At 51.3% G+C, this 18,920-nt stretch overlaps 1 protein-coding gene across 5 annotated transcripts in view; it reads right to left on the bottom strand.

The window, feature by feature from the left end:
• Nucleotides 1–18,920, bottom strand: part of GRIN2D (glutamate ionotropic receptor NMDA type subunit 2D) — a 57,506-nt gene that overhangs the window by 17,723 nt on the left and 20,863 nt on the right. For 3 of the 5 annotated variants that reach the window (XM_045380861.2, XM_074024064.1, XM_065534713.2), the window contains 6 exons: nucleotides 18,617–18,828; nucleotides 18,168–18,336; nucleotides 17,199–17,352; nucleotides 13,664–13,789; nucleotides 13,234–13,463; nucleotides 10,799–10,959 (listed from right to left, as the gene is read on the bottom strand). In XM_045380861.2, the coding sequence (XP_045236796.1) occupies nucleotides 10,799–10,959; nucleotides 13,234–13,463; nucleotides 13,664–13,789; nucleotides 17,199–17,352; nucleotides 18,168–18,336; nucleotides 18,617–18,828 (1,052 nt within the window). Of the gene's footprint in view, nucleotides 1–10,798; nucleotides 10,960–13,233; nucleotides 13,464–13,663; nucleotides 13,790–17,198; nucleotides 17,470–18,167; nucleotides 18,337–18,616; nucleotides 18,829–18,920 lie in introns of those variants that run through there. The other 2 variants (XR_012427812.1, XM_074024065.1) reach the window with 2 other exon arrangements.

The raw sequence follows: 18,920 nt of genomic DNA, 5'->3' as shown, positions 1-18,920 counted from the left end.
GAGGTGGAGGTTGCAGTGAGCTGAGATCATATCACTGCACTCCAGCCTGGGCAAAACTCCATCTCAAAAAACAAACAAAAAAAAAGAAGTTTGGCCACAGAGACGCACACAGAGGGAAGATGATGGAAAGAGATGCAGGGATCAAGAGTCAAGAGCCAAGGAGAGAGAGGCCTGGACAGATCCTTCCCTCACAGCCCTCTGAAGGAACCAAGAGGACGCCTAGTCTCCAGGACTATGAATCAAAACATTGATTTGATTAATTTTTTGCAAACTAATTTGAACTTAGTTAGAACAGGACTTGATATATAATAAACATGAAAGTAAATTAAAAAGATACAGGAATAGACCAAGGAGGGTGGCTCACGCCTGTAATCCCAGCACTTTGGGAGGCCGAGACAGGTGGATCATGAGGTCAAGAGTTTAAGACCAGCCTGGCCAAGATGGTGAAACCCCATCTCTACTAAAGATACAAAAATCACCTGGGCGTGGTGGCGGGTGCCTGTAATCCCAGCTACTGGGGAGGCTGAGGCAGAAGAATCGCTCGAACCCGGGAGGCGGAGCTTGCAGTGAGCCGAGATTGCGCCACTGCACTCCAGCCTGGGCGACAGAGAGAGACTCTGTCTCAAAAAAAAAAAAAAAACGGAATGTTCATAATGACCAAATACTGGCAATAACCTGAATGTCCACCAGCAGTAGAATGAAAGAATTATGGTACATTTATATAATTGTATACTCAATGATATTCAGCAATGAAGGAACAATCTGGTGATAACACTGAGGAAAATAAGCCAGACAGAAAGGTCTTAAATGCACTGTTTGACTCCATTTAGAGGATGTTCGAAATCAGGCAAAACTAATTATGTGATATTCTGTGGTGACTGGAGGGGCAGGAGAAGCTTTATGAGAAGCTGGGAAATTCACCATATCTGAGTCTGGACCTGGTCACATGGCTGTCTATGAATGTATAAATAATGAGTTACATGCTTTTTGTGCCTCACTGTACCTCACTGTATCTATGTATATATCTCAATAAAAAAAAAGATGAAAAATATCTATAAAAAGACACGGGATGAGGTCTCAGCTATTTTTACTTATTAAAGGCTGGTGATGTGGCTGACATTTGTATGGGGAAAAAAAATACAGGTATCCTGCTTTCTCTGAACTCAAGGCGGGGACAGATTTAGGTTCATTTTGAGAGATGGGGCTGGTCTCTCTTGCTAGTCACATTCTCACCACTTGCTATCCAAAACTTGGGAACCAAGTAGATTCAGAAAGTGGCATTGGCTGGGTATGATGGCTGACACCTGTAATCCCAGCACTTTGGGAGGCTGAAGCAGGTGGATCACTTAAGGTTAGGAGTTCAAGACCAGCCTGGCCAACATGGTGAAATCCCATGTCTACTAAAAATACAAAAATTAGCTGGGGGTGGTGGTGTATGCCTGTAATCCCAGATACTTGGGAGGCTGAGGCAGGAGAATCACTTGAACCCGGGAAGCAGAGGTTGCAGTGAGCCGAGATTGCATCACTGCGCTCCAGCCTGGGCGACAGAGCGAGACTCCATCTCGTGGGATTTCCCCCCCTCCCCACCGAGAGTCTCTGAATTCTTGCTCTCCAGCTGCAAGGACTGAGCAAGCTGGCAGTGTGAGGTATCCCTGAAGGGGTAAAAGAGGAAAGTGATTCTGTTTGCAACCATCCCTGCCTTCTGAGGAAGGTGCAAGTGAAGTAGGGGTGGGAGGTGGCAGCCTGGAAAGGCACTCTGCTTTGCCTGAGAGAGAGAGAGAGAGAGAGAATCTGGAATTCTCAGGGTCCTTCCTGGAGGGAAGGGCTGGGGAGGAATAAAACGGAAGAAGTGGGAAGAGGGAGAGATGAGTCGGCAGGCTGGCTGGGGAGAATGCTCTGAGTAAGGAAGTGAAAAAGTCCCAGAGTCCTGGGGTGCGGCCAGCGCCCTTTTATGTGTTCTATTCATTATGTTCACGAGGAAACTTTTTGCGTTTGGGTGATGTTGACCTGGGCGGTCCAGTGTGGCAGTGACACGCCACTAGGGCTATGGATCACTTGAAATGTGGCCACTCTGAACAGAGATATGTTGTGAGTGTAAAATGCCCCTGATTTCGAAGACAGCATGTGGGGAAAAAAAATTATGCAAACCGTCTCAACCATGTTTATACTGATTACGTGTCAAAATAATATTTTGGACATAGGTAAAATATATTATTAAAAGTAATTTCAGCCGGGCGCGGTGGCTCAAGCCTGTAATCCCAGCACTTTGGGAGGCCGAGGCGGGCGGATCACGAGGTCAGAAGATCGAGACCGTCCTGGCTAACATGGTTTCACCTGGGCAACAGATCGAGACTCCATCTCAAAAAAAAAAAAAGAAAAAGTAATTTCACCTACTTTTTATTGTTGTTGTTGAGATGAAGTCTCGTTTTGTCGCCCAGGCTGGAGTACAGTGGCCCGATCTCGGCTCATTACAACCTCCGCCTCCTGGGTTCAAGCAATTCTTCTGCTTCAGCCTCCCAAGTAGCTGAGATTACAAGCACCCGCCACCATGCCCAGCTAATTTTTGTATTTTTAGTAGAGACCGGGTTTCACCATATTGGTCAGGCTGGTCTCGAACTCCTGACCTCAAGTGATCCACCTGCCTTGGCCTCCCAAAATACTGGGATTACAGGTGTGAGCCACCTAGCCCGGCTTCACCTGCTTCTTCTTCTTCTTTTTTTTTTTTTCGAGACTGAGTCTTACTCTGTCACCCAGGCTGGAGTGCAGTAGTGTGATCACGGCACACTAATCAACCTCTGCCTCCCGGGTTCAAGCGATTCTCCTACCTCAGCCTCCTGATTAGCTGGGATTACAGGCACGTGCCACCACAGCAGGGCTAATTTTTGTATTTTTAGTAGAGACAGGGTTTCACCATGTTGGCCAAGCTGGTCTCGAACTCCTGACCTCAGGTGATATACCCACCCCGGCCTCACAAAGTGCTGGGATTACAGGCGTGAGCCACCGTGCCCGGCCACCTGCTTCTTTTTAGGTCTTTTTATGTGGCCACTAAAAACTTAGAATTACACTTCAATGCATGCCACATTCATTCTACAGGACAGTGCTGTTCCCAGTCTTCAGTCCACAGCCCCGCTTACTGCCAGTGGGGGTTTATGTGAGGATTAAGGGAGGGGTGGGTTCCAATTCTGGTAATAGGCCCTGGAACTGGGAAGACAAACTGTGGCCAGTGAGATGGTCCAGAAAGTGAATTAAATCCTGCAAAAAGGAGCTAGAAGCCAGGGTGACCGCGAGAAGCCCAGGAATTTGCAGAATTCTCAGCAAGAGGGGTTGGAGCCAATGTCATCTAGATCCAGGGCATGAAGACCCTGAATGACATGAGGGTGAAGGAAAGCAAAGGAAGAGATGACGAAGGGAAAAAAGTACAAGTGAGAGAAAGAAGAGAAGGAGGAAGAGGAAGAAAGGAACAAGAGGAGAGGAAGGCAAGGAGGGAAGAAAAATAACAGAAAATATTTTTAAAATACCGTTTTAGTTCTACAGTCTGTTGTGACAGCCCCTAGCCAGATGTAGTTATTGAGCTCTTGAAATACACCGAGTTCGAACTGACATGTGCCATGAGGATAACTATACACTGGATCCCCTGCCAAAAAGTACCAATAAAAACATAAAACATCTTATTAATTTTTATATTGATTGCATGTCAAAATAACGTTTTAGAACTATTGGAGTACATAAAATAAATTTTGAGGCCAGGTATGGTAGCTCAAACCTGTAATCCCAGCACTTTGGGAGGCCAAGATGGGCAGATCACCTGAGGTGAGGTGTTCGAGACCAGCCTGACCAACATGGTGAAACCCCATCTCTATTAAAAATACAAAAAAAAGGCCGGGCGTGGTGGCTCAAGCCTGTAATCCCAGCACTTTGGGAGGCCGAGACGGGCGGATCACGAGGTCAGGAGATCGAGACCATCCTGGCTAACACGGTGAAACCCCGTCTCTGCTAAAAAAATACAAAAAACTAGCCGGGCGAGGTGGCGGGCACCTGTAGTCCCAGCTACTCGGGAGGCTGAGGCAGGAGAATGGCGTAAACCCAGGAGGCGGAGCTTGCAGTGAGCTGAGATCCGGCCACTGCACTCCAGCTTGGGCGACAGAGCGAGACTCTGTCTCAAACAAAACAAAACAAAAAAAAACAAACAAAAAAAATTATACAGAAAGCAATAAAGTGACAGTCATACTTCTAAATATATATATATACATACATACAATAAAATACAAAAAAAAAAAAACTTATCCAGGCATCGTGGCACATACTTGTACTCCCAGCTACTCGGAAGGCTGAGGGAAGGGAATTGCTTGAACCCGGGAGGCGGAGGTTGCAGTGAGCCAAGATCGCACCACTGCACTCTAGCCTGGGCGAGAATGAGACTCCATGTCAAAAAAAAAAAAAAAAAAAAAAAAAATCATGAAGTAAATTTCAGGCCGGGCGCAGTGGCTCACGCCTGTAATCCCAGCACTTTGGGAGGCCAAGACAGGCGGATCATGAGGTCAGGAGATCGAGACCATCCTGGCTAACACGGTGAAACCCCGTCTCTACTAAAAATACAAAAAAAAAAAAAAAAAAAAAAAAAAAAAAAATTAGCCGGGTGCAGTGGCTGGTGCTTGTAGTCCCAGCTACCTGGGAGGCTGAGGCAGGAGAATGGCGTGAACCCGGGAGGCAGAGCTTGCAGTGAGCCGAGATTGCGCCACTGCACTCCAGCCTGGGCGACAGAGCGAGACTCCGTCTCAAAAAATAATAATAATAATAAAATAAAATAAAAATAAATTTCAGTGTGTCTACTAGAAAATTGTAAATGATGCAGAGGTTCCCCAGCACTGCTCTAAAAGGACAGAAGGAAACCCCTCAAACCACTGACATCAAGGAAGGGGGAGGGACAGTTCTTCATTTTGACAATAACCAAGTGTTGGCAAAGAAATTGATTAATGAAAGGGAGAAAAGGGAATTGAGGAAGGAAAAACTTCATTCTCCACGCAGGGGAATGTGAAGGAAGACTACAGGTGCCGGGCACAAGACGGCTCTCCAAATGGGGGAGCCCTGGGAAGAGGGCTGAGGAGCCCATCAAGCTTCAAAGCTGACGAGAAGGCATGAGGCTGGTGAAAGAAGGGTGATTAGAGACAAATGTGAGGCTTTTCCTCCCCATAGGGTCCTCGCACCTTTGAATGCGGAAGATGAGCTGGGCGAACCACATGACCACGCCCCACCCCACCATGCTGCTGATTGGTCCATGCTAGCATAGACACTTGACCCTCCCCCCAAAGCTGGACCAATCAGATCCTCAGTATGTGGGGCTGTGACACGGAACCGTTGCCCAGAGCCACTTGATGGGCAGGAGGGATTGTTGACCCCCGTAATAGGGAGTTGGAAATTCGGGCTCAGGAGCAAGTAAGGGATGTAGCTCCCATTGGAACCCAGGACCATCTGGTTCTTTTTCTTTTTTTTTTGCGACAGAGTCTTGTTCTGTCGCCCACGCTGGAGTGCAGTGCAGTGGCGCGATCTCGGCTCACTGCAGCCTCCGCCTCCCGGATTTAAGCAATTCTCTCGTCTCAGCCCACGGAATAGCTGGGATTACAGGTGTGCGCCACCACACCTGGCTAATTTTTGTCTTTTTAGTAGAGATGGGGCTTCGCCAAGTTGGCCAGGCTGGTCTTGAACTCCTGACCTTAAGTGATCCGCCCGCCTCAGCCTCCCAAAGTGCTGGGATTGTAAGCGTGAGCCTCTGGGCCCGGCCTCCATCTGGTTCTAAACTCACTGCTGTTAAGCATCCCCAGGATGCTGTGAGAAACTCCCAGGCCATGGGGCATCCTATGGGGAGATGTAGAAAACCGTCCTCCAGAGAGAAGGGAATTAGATGGGGTGCAACTTGGAAGCAAACAGAGCTGAACAAAAAGATGGCCAGAGAGAAACTCCATGTTTCAAGATCTGATATACTTTAAGGGGTAGATATTTATTTATTTATTTATTTATTTATTTATTTTTTTATTTTTATTTTTATTTTTTTTGAGACGGAGTCTCACTCTGTCACCTAGGCTGGAGTGCAGTGGCCGGATCTCGGCTCACTGCAAGCTCCACCTCCCGGGTTCACGCCATTCTCCTGACTCAGCCTCCCAAGTAGCTGGGACTACAGGCGCCCGCCACCTCGCCCGGCTAGTTTTTTGTATTTTTTAGTAGAGACGGGGTTTCACCGTGTCAGCCAGGATGGTCTCGATCTCCTGACCTCGTGATCCACCCGTCTCGGCCTCCCAAAGTGCTGGGATTACAGGCTTGAGCCACCGCGCCTGGCAGATATTTATAACATCTGTGTGTTTTCCACCTCCCTCCATTAGAAGGGAGGCTTCAAGTTACCAGGGACCTAGGCATCTGGCACAGAGCCGAACACATCCAAGGTATTTGGTAAGGACTTCTTGAAAGTAATGAATCGATGGATGAATGCACAATGTAAAAAATTTACTTTTCGCTGGGCGCGGTGGCTCACGCCTGTAATCCTAGCACTTTGGGAGGCCAAGGCGGGTGGATCACGAGGTCAGGAGATCGAGACCATCCTGGCTAACACAGTGAAACCCCGTCTCTACTAAAAATACAAAAAATTAGCTGGGCGTGGTGGTGGGCGCCTGTAGTCCCAGCTACTTGGGAGGCTGAGGCAGGAGAATGGCGTGAACCCAGGAGGCGGAGCTTGCAGTGAGCCCAGCTCACGCCACTGCACTCCAGCCTGGGCCACAGAGGGAGACTCTGTCTCAAAAAAAAAAAAAAAAAAAAAAAATTTACTTTTCCCGTTCTGTGCTGTGTGTTAACATCTCTGTCTATAATTCTACAAATTCAATACCTATTTTAGGCCTCAGGCAAGGGGGTGTTGTTCTGGGCCCCATTTTTTTTTTGTGAAACAGAGTGTTGCTCTTGTTGCCCAGGCCAGAGTGCAGGCACGATCTCGGCTAATCACAACCTCCGTCTCCCAGGTTCAAGCGATTCTCCTGCCTCAGCCTCCCAAGTAGCTGGGATTACAGGTGTATGCCACCACACCCAGCTAACTTTTTATATTTTTAGTAGAGATGGGATTTCACCATGTTGGCCAGGCCACCCACCTCAGTCTACCAAAATGCTGGGATTACAGGCAGATTTGAGATTGTTAATGGTATTTTTAAGCTATCGTGCCAGCCCTGGACTTCTTATTGGAGAGATAAAGAAACGTCTGTCTGTTAAAGCACTCCTAGCTAATGTGGGGAACTGACCTATTTTGTTAACTGTTGTTATCCAGTGCAGGAACTATACCTGGCATAAAGTTGGTGCTCTTAAATTTTTCTTTCTTTCTTTTTTTTTTTTTGAGACAGGGTCTTGCTCTGTTACCCAGGCTAGAGTGTAGTGGTGCAATCATAGCTCACTGCAGCCTCCATCCCCTGGGCTCAATGATCCTTCGACCTTAGCCTCCCAGGTAGGTGGGACTACAAGTGCGCACTATGACACCTGGCTAATTTAAAAATGTTTTGGGCCGGGCGCGGTGGCTCAAGCCTGTAATCCCAGCACTTTGGGAGGCCGAGGCGGGCGGATCACAAGGTCAGGAGATCGAGACCACAGTGAAACCCCGTCTCTACTAAAAATACAAAAAATTAGCCGGGCGCGGTGGCGGGCGCCTGTAGTCCCAAGCTACTCAGGAGGCTAAGGCAGGAGAATGGCGGGAACCCGGGAGGCGGAGCTTGCAGTGAGCCGAGATCGCGCCACTGCACTCCAGCCTGGGCAGCAGCGTGAGACTCCGTCTCAAAAAAAAAAAAAAAAAAAAAAAAAAAATGTTTTGTTAGCCAGGCGCGGTGGCTCACGCCTGTAATCCCAACACTTTGGGAGGCTGAGGCAGGTGGATCACCTGAGGTCAGTAGTTCCAGACCAGCCTGAACAACATGGCGAAACACCGTCTCTACTAAAAATACAAAAATGAGCCGGGTATGGTGGCAGGTGCCTGTAGTCCCAGCTCCTTGGGAGGCTGAGTCAGGAGCATCACTTAAACCTGGGAGGCAGCGGTTGTAGTGAGCCGAGATTGCACCACTGCACTCCAACCTAGGCGACAGAGCAAGACTCCATCTCAAAAAAAAAAAAAATTTTTTTTTTTTGGTGAGTCAAGGGGTCTCACTATGTTTCACAGGCTGGTCTTGAACTCCTGGTCTTAAGTGATCCTCTCACCCTGGCCTCACGAAGCTTTAGGATTACAGGTGTGAGCCACTGCAACGGGCATTAGAAATTTTTTAAGCCAGGCATGGTGGCTCACACCTCTAATCTCGTAACTTCAGGAGGCTGAGGCAGGCAGATCACCTCATGTCAGAAGTTCAAGACCAGCCTGACCAACATGGTGAAACCTCGTCTCTACCAAAAATACAAAAGTTAGCCAGTCATAGTAGTGCACGCCTGTAATCCTAGCTACTCAGGAGGCTGAGGTGGGAGAATTGCTTGAACCCAGGGGACGGGGAGGTTGCAGTGACCTGAGATCGAACTACTACACTCCAGCCTGGGTGACAGAGTGAGACCCTGTCTCCAAACAAACAAACAAAAACAGAAATCAGATCGTACCCTTCCTTACATAAAGTCTCCACTCCCCAAGGCTTCTCACTGCCCTTAGTGTAAAGTCCAGCCCTGACCTTGGCCTCATGCCCAGAATCCTCCCCTCATCTACTCTCTCACCTCAGCTCCTTGCCCTTCACCCACAGTAGCCTTCTTGCTGTTCCTCCAGTAAACCAACACCACACCTTCCTCAGGCCCTTTGCACACCCTGTTTCCTCCACCTGAAGGCTTTGCTTCCGGAAGTCCACCTGGCTAGCTCTTTCACCTCCTGCAGGGCTCTGCACAAATGTCACCTCCTCCGAGAAGCCTTCCCTGAACACCCTGGTGAAAATATCCCAGCCCAGCCACCCTCTAGTTCACCATCACTTTCTGAAAAGATCTTGATTTTTCTGTTTGCATGTTTATTGTTCATTTCCCACCTCTAGACCTAGGAATCGGGTCTATTTGTTCACTGCCCGGCGTAGAGTAGAGGAGAAGAAGAGTGCACACGGAAGGACTAAGTAAATGCAGGACAGGGAGAGAGTTACTGCGCTCAGCCTTGTTGGAATCGTGGGCTGCACTTTGGAGCCTCAACTCAACTTTTTTTGTTTTGCTTTCTTTTTGAGACGGAGTCTCTCTCTGTCGCCCAGGCTGGAATGCAGTGGCGCAATCTCGGCTCACTGCGACCTCCGCCTCCTGCATTCAAGTGATCCTCCTGCCTCAGCCTCCCAAGCTGCTGAGATTATAGGCGCCCACCACCACGCCCGGCTAATTTTTGTATTTTAAGTACAGACAAGGTTTCTCCATGTTGGCCAGGCTGTTCTCGAACTCCTGACCTCAAATGATCTTCCCGTCTTGGCCTCCCAAAGTGCTGGGATTACAGGTGCCTGTCCCCACACCCAGCCTAATTTTTTTTTTTTTTTCTCGAGACGGAGTCTTGCTCTGTCGCCCAGGCTGGAGTGCAGTGGCACGATCTCGGCTCACTGCCAGCTCCACCTCCCGGGTTCACGCCCTTCTCCTGCCTCAGCCTCCCGAGTAGCTGGGACTACAGGCGCCCGCCACCATGCCCGGCTAGTTTTTTGTATTTTTTTTTTTTTTAGTAGAGACGGGGTTTCATAGTGTTAGCCAGGACGGTCTCAATCTCCTGACCTTGTGATCCGCCCGCCTCCCAAAGTGCTGGGATTACAGGCGTGAGTCACCGTGCCCGGCCATAATTTTTGTATTTTAAGTAGAGACGAGGTTTCACTATGTTGGCCAGGTGGTCTCCAACTCCTGACCTCAGGTGATCTGCCCACCTCCGTCTCCCAAAGTGCTGAGATTATAGGCGTGAGCTACCGAACCTGGCCTCTGAATTTAACTTCATCCCTATGATCTGGGAAAGGGATGTAAAAAGATAAGAAACACAATCCAAGCATTGATTCCAGTGAGTTCAGGTCTAATGATAATGATAATACCAGCAAACAACTAATGATAATATCAGCAAACAGTGCACCGGGCACTGTTCTAAATAAATAAATAAATGTTCTGAATGGATTAACTAGTTTAATTCCCTTTTTTCTTTTTTTTTTTTTTGAGATGAAGTCTCGCTCTGTAGCCAGGCTGGAGTACAGTGGCATGATCTCGGCTCACTGTAACCTCCAACTCCCGGGTTCAAGCTCTTCTCCTGCCTCAGCCTCCTGAGCAGCTGGGACTACAGGCGCGCGCCACCACGCCTAGCTAATTTTTGTATTTTTAGTAGAGACGGGATTTCACCATGTTGACCAGGATGGTCTAGATCTCCTGACCTCGTGATCCACCTGCCTTGGCCTCTGAAAGTGCTGGGATTACAGGCGTGAACCACCGCGCCCGGCTTGCTAGTATAATTCTTGTAACGACCTTATGATCATTACAGTTGGGATACTCTTGTTATCCTCATTTAGAGGAGGAAACAGAGGTTCAGAGAGGCTGAGTAACTTGCCCAAGGTCACAAAGCCAAGAAGGGGAAGAGCAAAGATTTGAGCCCTGTCAGTCTCACCCCAGAATCCAGAACTACTGCATCCCAGAAAATATCCCAAGGAACCTATTCCTGGGAGGAGTCCACTTCCACCCTGGGTGACCTCCACCCCCCAAGCTGACCCACCCAGGGCTGACCTCTGGGACTGAAGGAATGAACCTGGATCCCTTGCCAACTCTGAGCATCCTCAGGTCCCCAGTGGCCCCACCCCCACCCCCGGCCCGAGTCTGCGCTGACCCTGCCTTGAGCTGAGTGAGCGCTTCCTCTACGCGGGGCTGGTTGTAGCGCACCATGTAGCTGTGCATGTCGGGATAGTTGCTGCGGATGTTCTTCTCCGTGGACCCGTTGGGCACGGTCCCAAACTTCAGGGGCGGGTACTGCTCCTGGGGCCTCTGGAACTGGGGCAGAATGGGGAGTGATTAGGGCACCCTCCGCAGGGACATCCCTAACACAAAGCCCCCGTTCTGAGAGACACCCGCTATCTGGCAGACACCCCGGTCCCAGAAGTATTCCGTATTTCTCAGCACTTGCTCACTACCTTAGGAAATGCTTTTTCACTCCCACCCAGCACACACAGTTGCAGACACGTAATCCAAAAGTTCATGAGAAGCCTCGCTGAGGCCCCTGATGTGCCAGGCATTAAGCCTTCACTTACTGAATCACGGGAGGTCCCGGGGGCAGAGACTGGCATGGCAGGAGCTGGGGCCTGTTGCTATTTACCAATCCGTTCAGAAATAGTTCACTATTTATTTATTTATTTAATTTTTTTTTTTGAGACGGAGTCTCGCTCTGTCGCCCAGGCTGGAGTGCAGTGGCACGATCTCGGCTCACTGCAAGCTCCGCCTCCCGGGTTCATGCCATTCTCCTGCCTCAGCCTCCCGAGTAGCTGGGACTACAGGCGCCTGCCACCTCGCCTGGCTAGTTTTTTGTATTTTTTAGTAGAGACGGGGTTTCACCGTGTTAGCCAGGATGGTATCGATCTCCTGACCTCATGATCCGCCCGCCTCGGCCTCCCAAACTGCTGGGATTACAGGCGTTAGCCACCGCGCCCGGCCTCACTTTTTTTTTTTTTTTTTAAACGGAGTCTCGCTCTTGTTGCCAGGCTGGAGTGCAATGGGCAATCTTGGCTCACTGCAACCTCCACCTCCCAGGTTCAAGCGATTCTCCTGCCTCAGCCTCCGAGTAGCTGGGATTACAGGTGCCCGCCACCATGCCCAGCTAATTTTGTATTTTTAGTAGAGATGGGTTTCTCCATGTTAGCCAGGCTGGTCTCAAACTCCCGACCTCAGGGGATCCACCCGCCTTGGCCTCTCAAAGTGCTGGGATTACAGGTATGAGCCACCGCGCCCAGCCAACTAAAACAAGTTTTGCAAAACCAAACTTACTACATAAGATGCAGTCAACTATTCTATTCTATTCTACACCATTCCATCAAAAACTGCTTATTGCAACCCATCAAACTGATTTCTCAAGCCTCTAATAGGTCATGTCACCCAGCTGGTTAATCAAACCAGTGTGCTCAAAGTGTGCTCTGCAAACCACCAGTCCCTCAACAAATGGTGATTGCAGTGAGGTGCGTACAGGAATGGAGGGAGTGAGCATTTAGAACGATTTGACAGGATCGTTACTTGTCTGTTGAATCTAATAAATGAAAATATGAGTTTGGCTCTTTTTTTGAGGTAGAGTCTCACTGTGTCACCCAGGTTAGAGTGCAGTGGTGTAATCATGGCTCACTGCAACCTCCACCTCCCCGGTTCAAGCGATTCTCCCGCCTTAGCCTCCTGAGTAGCTGGGACTACAGGCACCCACCACCACACCTGGCTAATTTTTGTATTTTTAGTAGAGACAAGGTTTCACTATGTTGGCCAGGCTGGTCTCAAACTCCTGACCTCAGGTGATCCACCCACCTCGGCCTCCCAAAGTGCTGGGATTACAGGTGTGAGCCACGGTGCCTAGCCAGGTTTGACTTTTGTCTGTCTTGGTTTTACACCTTATTTTACTTTTCTAATAATTCATTTCCGTTGAATTTTACAAAAGCATTGTCTGCAATAGACTAGAAGTTTCTTTCTTTCTTTTTTTATTTTTATTTTTGAGACGGAGTCTCACTCTGTGGCCCTGGCTGCAGTGCAGTGGTGCCATCTCGGCTCACTGCAAGCTCCACCTTCTGGATTCACGCCATTCTCCTGCCTCAGCCTCCGGAGTAGCTGGGACTACAGGCGCCCGCCACCACCCCCGGCTAATTTTTTGTACTTTTAGAAGAGAGGGGGTTTCACGTGTTAGCCAGGATGGTCTCGATCTCCTGACCTCGTGATCCGCCCACCTCAGCCTCCCAAAGTGTTGGGATTACAGGCGTGAGCCACCACACCCGGCCTTAGAAGTTTCAAAAATTAATCCTTCCTCACAGTTTGAGAGAAGCACTGGTTCTAGAATATTCCATTTGGCACAACTGCCCCTAGGACATTCAAGGACACCCTCTTCCCTAGGAATATTTAAAATGGCGCATCGTGAACCGTGTTCTTTCTCCATCCACAACATTCCATTCTACCATTCTGGAATTCAGAGACCCCTTCCCGCCCTCCCCCCACTCCCTCCCCCGCAAGAATCCCCTCTAATCTACCACATGCCAAGCTCTGTGACCTCCAGCCCCAGCCCATCCCTGGACCCACACACACCTTGCGGTCACTGAGCCCGGACACGGTATCCACGTACTCCTCCTGGATCATGAAGGCGGCCAGGTTGGCTGTGTAGCTGGCGAGGAAGATGACGGCGAAGAAGGCCCACACCAGCACCATGATTTTGCTGGTGGTTCCCCGGGGGTTCTCCACGGGCACTGAATTATTGAACACCAGGGCCCAAAGCAGCCAGATGGATTTCCCAATGGTGAAGGTTGAGCCGCCAGGGCCTGCAGGGGGCCAGGACGTGGACATGGACCCCAAATCCCTTCTCAATAAGGGAGCAAAAGGAAGAACTACAATTCCCAGTGGCCCTCAAGGCATCTGGCGCCCTAGCTTGACCCCCCCCGCCAGGGGCTGCTGGGAAATGTAGTTCTCTCTCTGTGGTTCGGGAGCTCCGAGGCAGGGGGATGGAGGAAGGGGGACTCACGCTTGCCCGTGGCCAGGCTGCGGTTGTAGCCAACAGGACTGAGGTACTCGAAGATGAAAACAGTGACGGCGACCACAGTGAGGCACATGACGAACATCATCACCCACACGGCAGGGCTGTAGGGCTCTGGGGACAAGGGAGTGTGTGGTCATGGCTCAGCCAAGCAAAAGACTAGGGAATGAGGCTGGGGCGGTGCCTCCCGCCTGTACTCCCAGAACTTTGGGAGGCTGAGGCAGGAGGATCACTTGACGCCTGGAGTTCAAGACCAGCCTGGCCAACATAGTGAGACCCTGTCTCTACAAAAACAAAACAAAACAAAAAAACACCTAGGGTACTACCTGAAGGTGAACAAGGTGCAGCCCAGATCTGACCCCATCCTATTCTGGCCCTATCTCTGTTTCTCCATCTCTGAGATAGTCTTATGGCTCACCCAGACCCCTAAGAAGCAGCCATTCTCAAAGAGAGCCATCGCAGGCATGTCTGTGGTTTCAGCCACAAATAGAAACTGTCTCCTAAATGTTTCCTGAGTCACAGGCCCAAGCCTCCACCTACCCCAGCCATCCCCCCAGGCCATTCATCATGTCCCATGCTGAGCCCAGACTAGCTCCCATGCTCCCCATGATGGGAGCCCCACCATCCACCCAGTCACAGGCCCAAACCCCATGTGCCATCCTCCCTCCCTCTCCCTCGCTGGCCACAGCCTGTCAGTCTCCAGCCCCACGCTCCTGCCCCTGATGCTACTTGGGCCTCTCTTTTCCATTCTCATGGCCAACAGGGCTCAGGCCTCATCTCCCACCAACCATTTCCCCAGTGTCCTGAGCTCCTGTCTGTCTCCTACAGCCTATCCCCCACGCAGCACAGAGACGACCTGGCCCCTCCCCTGCTTACAGCCCTCCCCGGGCTTCCTAGCACCCCCAGGACAAAGTCCCTGCCACTCAGCCTTGTCACACTCTCCTCCCTGGCCTAATCACTCTGTCAATCACCCATGCTTTAACTACTCAGAACTCACAGGTGGCTGGGTGTGGTGGTTCGCACCTGTAATCCCAGCACTTTGGGAGGCTGAGGTGGGAGCATCACCTAAGGTCAGGAGTTGAAGACCAGCCTGGCCAACATGGTGAAACCCCATCTCTACTAAAAATACAAAATTAGCTGGGCATCGTGGTGGATGCCTGTAGTCCCAGCTATTCAGGAGGCTGAAGCAGGAGAATTGCTTGAACCCAGGAGGTGGAGATTGCAGTGAGCTGAAATCGTGCCATTGCACTCCAGCCTGGGTGACAGAGCAAGACTCTGTCTCAAAAAAAAAAAAAAAAAAGAGAGAACTCGTAGGTGCCTGAACCAGCGACACCCTCTCTTACTTGTCTCCTAAGTGCCCCTGCTAGAGGTAACACCCTGCGCTGTCCTAGACAACCTCCCATTCACGGGTCCCCTCCTCACATTCGATAACCGTGTGTCGCCCCTGGAGCTCACCAGCAATAAACCCAAATCACCATTTCATTGAGGTTAGGACCAGGTGATTCAACTTCCCAGGGCCAAGTGTGAGCTGCCAGGACTGCCCCCGTCACAGCAAGGTCAGCACCCTGGACTGTCACTGCGGCAGCTGGGGACACGCCTGTCACCTCTGCTGGGCAACTTGGTGGGGCATAAATAGGACCTTGTCACTCCCCTGCAGTGTGCTGCCTGCAAACAGGGGCCCCACGTGGTGCTTCTCAGTGCGCCCTGCAGAGACCTTGGTGCAAAGAGGAGGCCACAGGAGACACCGTTGGGCAAAATAAACAGAAAACAAAATACAAAGGAAGGGATGGCTCTTCTTCCAGCCCCTCCCCTCTCCCAGGAGCTTTGCTCACACTTCAGAGAGCAAGTGGAAACTGACAAGCACTGTTACCCTTGGCGGAGGCACGCTTCTCTGGCTCAGCAATGGGCCATCTACCCTATCCATCCCAAAGCCACCAGCCCATCTGGTGGGCAGCTCCCTAACCACACTCTGCGTCTGTCTGTTGTCACCTTCCTATTGCACACCCCCACTCTGTCTCTGGCATGAGCCTTGCAGTAGCATCTCCACCAGCCACTTGCTTCCACAAACTGGGATTTTTTTCTTTTTTCTTTTTTTGAGAGAAGAGTCTGGCTCTGACATCCAGGCTGGAGTGCAGTGGTGCCATCTTGGCTCACTGCAACCTCTGCCTCCTGGGTTCAAGCCTTCCTTACACCTCAGCCTCCAGAGTAGCTGGGATTACACAGAGCTGGATATTTTATTTTATTTTATTTTTTTTATTTTTATTTTTATTTATTTATTTTTTTTTTGAGACAGAGTCTCGCTGTGTCGCCCAGGCTGGAGTGCAGTGGCCGGATCTCAGCTCACTGCAAGCTCTGCCTCCCGGGTTTTTACGCCATTCTCCTGCCTCAGCCTCCCGAGTAGCCGGGACTACAGGCGCCCGCCACCTCGCCCGGCTAGTTTTTTGTATTTTTTAGTAGAGACGGGGTTTCACCGTGTTAGCCAGGATGGTCTCAAACTCCTGACCTCGTGATCCGCCCGTCTTGGCCTCCCAAAGTGCTGGGATTACAGGCTTGAGCCACCGCGCCCAGCCTAGAGCTGGATATTTTAAAAACCTAAATCTCATTATATATCCCCACACCATCTCTGTAGTTAAAACCCTTGTCCAGGTTCAGTGGCTCACGCCTGTAATCCCAGCATTTTGGGAGGCTGAGGTGGGAGGATCACCTGAGGTCAGGAGTTTGAGACTAACCTGGCCACCGTGGTGAAACCCCGTCTCTACTAAAAATACAAAAATTGGCCAGGCGTGGTGGTGCTTGCCTGTAATCCCAGTTACTTGGGAGGCTGAGGCAGGAGAATCGCTTGAACCCAGGAAGGAGGTTGAGGTTGCAATGAGCCGAGATTATGCCACTGCAACTGCATTCCAGCCTGGGCGACAGAGTGAGACTCTGTCTCAAAAAAAAAAAAGAGAGAGAGAGAAGTTTATCTTCTGTCTCCTTCACAAGGCTGAGAGATCCTAGCGGACAGGGATTTGTGCCTTCCTCCTTTGCCACTGTGTTCCCAGTGTGGAGCCCACTGCCTGGCACATAGTAGGTGCTCAGTAAACACTGATGGTGACTTAAGTGCTTACAAGGTATTGGTACCATGCTAATTTGTTCTCTTCGTCTTATACCTAGGTACAGCAAAACACTTGGGTTTTGTGGGGCCTGAAGCTTGCACAATTTGGAGGGCTCTCTTTGAGAAAAAATAATTCAACCTTATGGATATAAACCAGGTGCAGCGTTTGGAAGCTGCAGTGCAAGAGACGGCTCCTGAGTTCAAGCTTCTTTAGCCTCTTGACAAAATGTCTTCTGGGTAGGGAAATTATTTCTTCCATCTTGTAGATTAGGAAACTGAGGCTCAGAAATGATGTCACTTCACCGAAGTTGCATTGGGGGTTCAGTATCCATGATACCGGGAACCCAGGTTTTCTGATCCCAGGGCCCACACGGTTGGGGGCAGCTACTTTGCCTAGGGCTGGCTCCCTGTCCCAGGGCCCCAGCTTACCGAGGAAGGCCGAGGGGGACACCGTGCCATTGCTGCGCGCCACCATGACGCTGATGCCGGTCTCCACGAAGGGGACGGAGAAGTCCACGATCTCGGAGCGCTCCTCGTTGATGGTAAGGGAGCCGATGGCCATGTCTGCGCGCTGGTAGAACACCTGGGGTGGGGGCGATGAGGAGTGGGCGAGGGAACCTGGCTCAAGCGGACAGACTGACACGGACGGCGGGCAGAGACGGGCCCCGGGAGCAGATCAGTGACAGGGTGAGGGAAAGGGCTAAAAGGGATTGCGGGGTGGGTGAGGAGGGAGGGGGACGCAGAGTGGGGAAAGGAAGGGCGGAGGTGAGAGATGGGGAAAAAGATTGGGAATTGGTAGCCCGCGTCCTAGCCCGCTGCTCCCAGAAAGTCCTCAAGGCCTTGGTCCACATCTTCCCGGCCCCACCCTCTTCTCCTAGGAGTCCCACCCTCCTAGCCCCGCCTCCTCTGCCCCAAAGTCCCTCCTCCAGGCCCCGCCCCTGACACCTCCTGATCCCGCCCCTTGTTCCAAGGCCTGTCCTTCCCGCGGCCCCGCCCCAGGCCCCAAATCAGGTGTTTCCTCCATTTGGCCGCGCCCCTACCCCAGGGTGCCCGCCTCTTGTTTTAAATTTTTTTTTTGAGACGGCATCTCGCTCTGTGCCCAGGCTGGAGTGCAGTGGCGCGATCTCCGCCTCCCAGGTTCAAGCAATTCTCCTGCCTCAGCCTCCCGAGTAGCTGGGATTACAGGCGCCTGCCCCCACGCATGGCTTATTTTTTGTATTTTAGTAGAGACGGGGTTTCACTGTGTTGCCCAAGCTGGCCTCGAACCCCTGAGCTCAGGCAATTGGCCCGCCTCGACTTCCCAAAGTGCCGGGATTACAGGTGTGAGCCTCCGCGCCGGGCGGTGCCCACCTCTTCACTCCGCCCTGAAGATTCCCTGCCTCCCGTCCACCCCCTCACCTCCCCGATCATGCCGTTCCAGACGCCATCGATCTTCTTTCCGTGCTTGCCGTTGGTGACCAGGTAGAGGTCGTAGCTGAAGCCGATGGTGTGCGCCAGCCGCTTCAGAATGTCGATGCAGAAACCCTTGCAGCAGCGCTTTTCCGGGCGGGGGGCATCCGGTGGAGGGCTGCGGGCAGTGACCAGGCTTGGGGAGTTTGGGGACCCCCTCCTCAGATTCTCCCATGAAGAGAGGATATGGAGGAAGGGACAGGCAGCAGCTAAAACTATGGTTAGCGCTTTCAGGGGGAAACTGAGGCTCAAAGAATTCTGAGGTTTGCCCAAGGTCACCAAGCTGGAGGGCTTTGTGGGTCCTGGGTCCCAAGGGAGGAGGTGGCTGGGGGCCCGGACTACTGGGCTTCACGGGAGGAGGGTTTTGGAGCCGGAACTCCTGGATCCCGAGCTGTCACCTGTGGGTTCGGTTGAGCTGGCTCCGGCAGGGGACGGAGTCTCGGATGCAGGTGCCACTGATGGGGTCTGCAGGCTCCACGATGACAAACGGCCTCTCCTCCAGCGTGGCCACCGTGAGATGCTGCGTGTCGTCCACTGGCTGCAGGAAGCGACCATAGCGGGACCACAGCGGGTACTTGAGGCGGAGCGTCTGCTGCTCCCAGCTGCCCACCTTGGCCAAAGGGAAGGAGAGTCAGGCTTCCTGGTGTATCCTGGCCATCATGATCCTCTTCCTCAGACCTAGGTGTGTGGGCAGCAGCTTCC

Source organism: Macaca fascicularis, chromosome 19 (genome assembly GCF_037993035.2).
Source record: "Macaca fascicularis isolate 582-1 chromosome 19, T2T-MFA8v1.1".
Lineage (NCBI taxonomy): Eukaryota > Metazoa > Chordata > Mammalia > Primates > Cercopithecidae > Macaca > Macaca fascicularis.
This window is presented reverse-complemented; position numbering and strand designations above follow the sequence as displayed.